The sequence below is a fragment of the Perognathus longimembris genome, chromosome 13, assembly GCF_023159225.1.
Source record: "Perognathus longimembris pacificus isolate PPM17 chromosome 13, ASM2315922v1, whole genome shotgun sequence".
NCBI classification, from domain to species: domain Eukaryota; kingdom Metazoa; phylum Chordata; class Mammalia; order Rodentia; family Heteromyidae; genus Perognathus; species Perognathus longimembris.
In genome coordinates this window covers 13,507,406-13,512,861 of record NC_063173.1, presented here as the reverse complement: position 1 = coordinate 13,512,861, position 5,456 = coordinate 13,507,406, and the positions used below count along the sequence as shown (strand labels likewise).

Genomic DNA, 5,456 nt, shown 5'->3' with positions numbered 1-5,456 from the left:
TTTCCCAAATCAGAAAAACATACGTAAGACAATACTTCAATTACTTTTTATCTAAATTTCATTTTATTCATCATTTCATTGCTGAAAGTTTGATGCTTGGTTGGAAGTGGCCTTACATTCAATTCCCAGTGGGAAATTTTTACTTGCTTTTTCTTACTAATGTAACTGGAAAATCTCAATATAGTTTACAATGTGTCCCAAGTATAAAATAATGTGTCTACGGTAAAAATAACCTCAAGCTTCTTATTCTCTCATATCCAAATTCTGTCATTTGCTTCTAAAAATCATAATTACCTTCTCTCTAATCTGCTTAGTTCTAACACCATAAATAACTGGATTGAGAGCAGGTGGGATAACAACATAAAAGTTGGCAAGAAGAATATGGATGTATTGAGGAACATTTCTGCCAAACCGGTGGGTCATGAAGGAGAAGAATGCAGGTGTGTAGAAGGCCAGCATGACACAGACGTGGGAGCCACAGGTGCTGAGGGCCTTGAGTCGGGCATCCCTGGAAGGAAGGCGAAAGACAGCACGGAGGATCTGCACATAGGAGAGGGCAATGGCTAAGATATCACCCATCATGTTAGAGATGGCATATAAGCCATAGATGATGTTGACCTTGATGCTGGCACAGGCCAGACGGGCAAGGCCCATGTGCTCACAGTATGTGTGGGGGATGATGTGATGGCCACAGAAAGGCAGTCTGAGGATGAGGGGAATAAAAGGCATAGTTAAGGAGAAAGGTACCAGGAGGATGATCAGCGCTATGACTGATACCACCTTGTTAGTCAGCACCAGTGTGTAGCGAAGAGGGTTACAGATGGCCACATAGCGATCATACGCCATGGCCAAGAGCACAGCTGACTCCATGCCTGTACACATGTGGATGAAGAACATCTGGATGAGACAGCCTTCAAATGTGATTTCTCTCAGGTCAAACCAGAAGATGCCCAGCATTTTGGGGATGGTGGATGTGGACAGGCCCAGGTCAATGGATGACAGAATGGCCAGGAAGTAGAACATGGGCTGATGGAGACTGTGCTCAGAATGGATTACAAATAAAATGGTGATGTTTCCCAGAAGAGCCGTCAAATACACAACACAAAATGGAAACCCAATCCAGGTATGCACGTCTTCTAGTCCTGGAATTCCCAGGAGAAGAAAAGTGTGGGGATGCAACTCTGTGCTGTTACCAGACACCATGCTTCACGTGCCCTTTGACACCAGCACTTGTTCTTGATCAAGGATGTCTTCAACCAGCAGTCTCCAGCATTTCCTACTCTATGTTACCAATTTCCTGGAAAATTACATAAAACCATTATTTAGTACTCCTCATAACCAAGCCTTTAATGATGTAACTGTATGGTCCTTTTGAAAACTTAAACATGTGCTGTGTTGGGTTTGTTTCAACCATGTTGTCTGATTTACTATACTTTTCATTCATACCTAAAGCATAATTAAATGCACTTTTATTAATGATATCAAGTAAAAGCTGTACACATATAGACTTAGTCATCTTTAACACATATACATTCTTTTTAATCTTAGGCAAAAAGGAGGTGCTAGTGGCCTGTGGAGACTGCATGTGCTCCTGCGATAGCTTTGAATTTTTGTGCTCTTAGTCCCTCTCAGCTCACACCTCACATTTTTCTAGCCCCCTCAAGGTTTCTTTTTTTATTTCTCTAATAAAGCCACTCTAAGCTTTGAGCTCATCATAACTTCTTTTTCATAGATTTATGAATTGTCTGACAATCTCATTTGTTGGTCTTTCTGCAGTGGTTCTCATCATATATCTCTACATTAGTTTTTTGATTGGTAGTGGATCTCTATGCACAAAGCTCAGTGCAGAGCCTCAGACACTTTTCTTTCAATACTTCTAAAGAATTTTATATAGCATAATGTATTCAAGTTTCATCCATATTGTCTCCTGTAGAAGCACTTTAACTTTGGACCTGAGTAATATTCTTTCTTTATAACTATCACATTTGTTTTATCTGTACACTTGTAATCAAACATTTAAGTCTCTAGGTTTTTATTGGTAGTGCTATAATGTTAACAGTGCTACTAATATTTATTAGCAATAACCCATTCCAGATTGTTTAGAACACTCTATTCTACATTTTTATATCAATTCTCATGACTATGTTATCAAAACAAGAATTGCTGTATCATATGGTTCCATTTTTTTTTACTTTTTTTTTTTTATAAAATCTCAACACACCATTGGTATATAAGGACAACCACTGGTGTATACGGACAGCTATTTCTCCACATTTTTACCATTGTGTTCATTGGATTCTACACTCATATTTCTTTGGGGGAAAAGCATAATTAATTTGTCATGTGAGATAAGTGACACTGAACATTTCATACAAGGCTTAATTTTTCCATGGGTATGGTTTTGACAGAGATATCTTTGCAAATGTTTAAAATCATAACTTGAGATTTTAAAACATTAGCTCAGTAATATTATATATAATACTGTTTACTTGGAAGTCAGAGATCAAGGAGTTGCAATTTGCAATCCAGCCCAAAAGAAACCAAGGAGAATTTATATATAAATTTGTTAACCCTGACTTGAAATGGGCTTTCCCTTTTGTCATCCTCCATAACAAAAATATTAATACTGATTTCATCATCTAACATGATTCTTTCATGGTTTGCCATGTTTTATCCTGTCATTCATTTCCTATAGTAAAGTTTTTGCCTCATTATACTCATATCCCATGCATTGAAAAATAATATAAAAAATTGAATGCATGTATGCTGTTGGGAGATCTTGGAATAATGTTGAGTGTGGTAACATTAATCAAGATGCATTTCACAAGGCCCAATAGCTATACCCTTATGAACACATAAGATGATGCTAAATGAAATGAACTCCATGTTATGGAAACAATTGTTTTATCACAGTTGTAGCTACTTTCAACGTCCCATGTATATCTGTAGTATCTATTCTTGATGATGTTCTTGTATCACCTTCCTGTGGTTGTACCTACACTATCTCTGCAATCTTATCTGAGTATATTGGAAACCATGTATACTGGTATTGGAACTAGGAAATTGAAAGTGAATACCAAAATTGAGAGACACAGGGTAAAAAAAAAAAGACAAACAACTACAAAAGCAATACTTGCAAAACTGTTTGGTGTAAGTGAAATGAACACCTCGGGGGGGGGGAAGGAAAAGGGGAAGGGGGGAGAAGGGTATGAGGGACAAGGTAACAAACAGTACAAGAAATGTATCCAATGCCTAACGTATGAAACTGTAACCTCTCTGTACATCAGTTTGATAATAAAAAATTGGGAAAAAAAAGATGCATTATGCTCCTAAACTGATATGTTGAATTTAAATCAGTTTATACAACTACTTAAACATAAGATTAATAAATAAATAAATAAATGTTACAATAAAAATGTGTCTACAAAGAAGGTCTCAAACTTACTAAGAATGGCAGGGTTTTGTCTGTGAGATAAATAAGGCAACAGAAATAACTGAACTTACAGAAGTTCACTGTTAGAATGAGAAAATCAAAGAGCAATGAGCTGAATAAGAATGAGAAAATCAAAGAGCAATGAGCTGAATAAGATGTTTCCTCTCTTTTGGAGGCTCTATCACTTTGGAGATTCTTGGAATCATAACTATTTTCTCACTTTAAAGTTAGAGATTTCCATGGATTTATGACAGTGTGCAAACACTGATCCCATGATAATCTTGGGAAGGATTATTTTAATGTTCACCCAGTTCATTGCAGAATAGTAAGGTACATGATCAAAGAACTTTAGGGTAACTAGACTGTGAAGGTTTGAGAGACAAGGACACGTGACATTTGCATAAAAGACAGATAAAAAGAGGTAAAAGTTTATGTCCCAAAACAAATAAGTATAATATAATATATAAAATATAGCAGTGGATATAGAACTTTCTTCTTTCTTTGTCTATAAAGTCTCCAGAATCACCTTCAGACATCTCACTGAAATAGGTCAGTTTTGGACTTAGGATAGTTTCTGTTTAAATGATAGTTTTGTTTCTTTCAAGAGGACAAAATTGAAAACTAATGATCAAATTAATAGAGATAGAGCCCAGAAACATAGAAATAGAGGGGTTTGAGTACAGTGTAATAAAATATGTATGTGAGATAAGATAGATAAATGGATGGCTTAAAATATCCTATAGTACATTAGAATAACTTTGGTAACTGTTTATTCTATATTTCAAAGAAGCAATTACAGAGGATTTTGGATGCTTGAAACACAAAGGAATGATAAATATTTAAAGCGATGGTTATGTCAATTACTCTGATTTTATCATTACATATCATATACATACATTAATGCATTACAGGTTTCCAAATATTTTAAATTAATGGGTTTATTAAAATTAAAAATTTTGGTTAAAATAATATAGACAGTAAATTGTCAAAAAAGAAGTGACTAAGATAGAAAGACTTAGAGACAATACAGAAAGTTATAAAGTCAATTGCATATATACATACATATCAATCATTTTTCCAAATATTTAATGATATGATTTAATAATAACTTTGTTATCAGAATATACACCTCAGTCTGGATAAATTGTCACTTTGTTATACTCTTACCTAAGCAATGCCTCACTTAGCTTTTCTTCTTTACTCCTCTTCTTTCATCTTAATATTTTCAAACTAAACTTCAGTGAAATGGCCATAATAAAATGTTTCCCAAGTGACATCTTTCAAGTCCACAAGCCAGACTTACCAGCCAAGTTGTCTCCATGTGCTTGTTCACCTGTTCCAAAATGTCTCCATTTTCCTTCACTCTGACCAAAGTGCCAGATTTATACTGTTAATTATTTCACTTAAAATGGGGTATACAAAAATAGATGCTCCTTGGAGAACAGAAACTCTCATGGTACTGAGGTAGTCATTCCACAAATAGAGACTGTGATGTCATTGGTGATAGAGGTAAACATCCCAGTTCTTGGGGAAGATTCCTACTATAGGATAATTAAGAATGCTCTGGCTTATCACTAAGCAAGAGGGGCTGTCCTATGATTCATCGTCTTCAAACATTTCTTACGCAAAAATCTTGGTTCTTTTTAGTTGCTTTTATCAATCCCAGGTACAAGTCCAAAGTGATTTTATATGTTGTGCTACGCATGTTTCCCCAGTGGGCCCCTTCCCTCCATTTTATTGATTGCCAAGGTTACTTATATTTCTTTTATCTGATCAAATTCATCACATTTCTCTATCCTACACCATCTTGAATGAAATTTAATGGACATAAAAATCATGAAAAAGTTGAAGCTTGGTAACTAGCCATCACTGAATGCAGTCACCAAACCAACTGAGGCTGAATGTATATTATAATAAGGGCTAGTTGGTTTAATCACAAATCCCAACTTCTTTCTGGGATTCCAGGATTTTTAATTTACTAGAAAGAGAAAGATGTCTAGAGCTAGACGTACAAGGTACAGAG

The 5,456-nt window shown here is 35.4% G+C and overlaps 1 protein-coding gene across 1 annotated transcript; it reads right to left on the bottom strand.

Moving 5' to 3' along the window:
* Positions 1 to 267: 267 nt before the first annotated feature.
* On the bottom strand, positions 268 to 1,203 carry LOC125362004 (olfactory receptor 52E1-like). Its single transcript, XM_048360653.1, has one exon. It carries the CDS (start codon positions 1,201 to 1,203, stop codon positions 268 to 270), a length of 936 nt encoding a protein of 311 aa, XP_048216610.1.
* Positions 1,204 to 5,456: the final 4,253 nt, after the last annotated feature.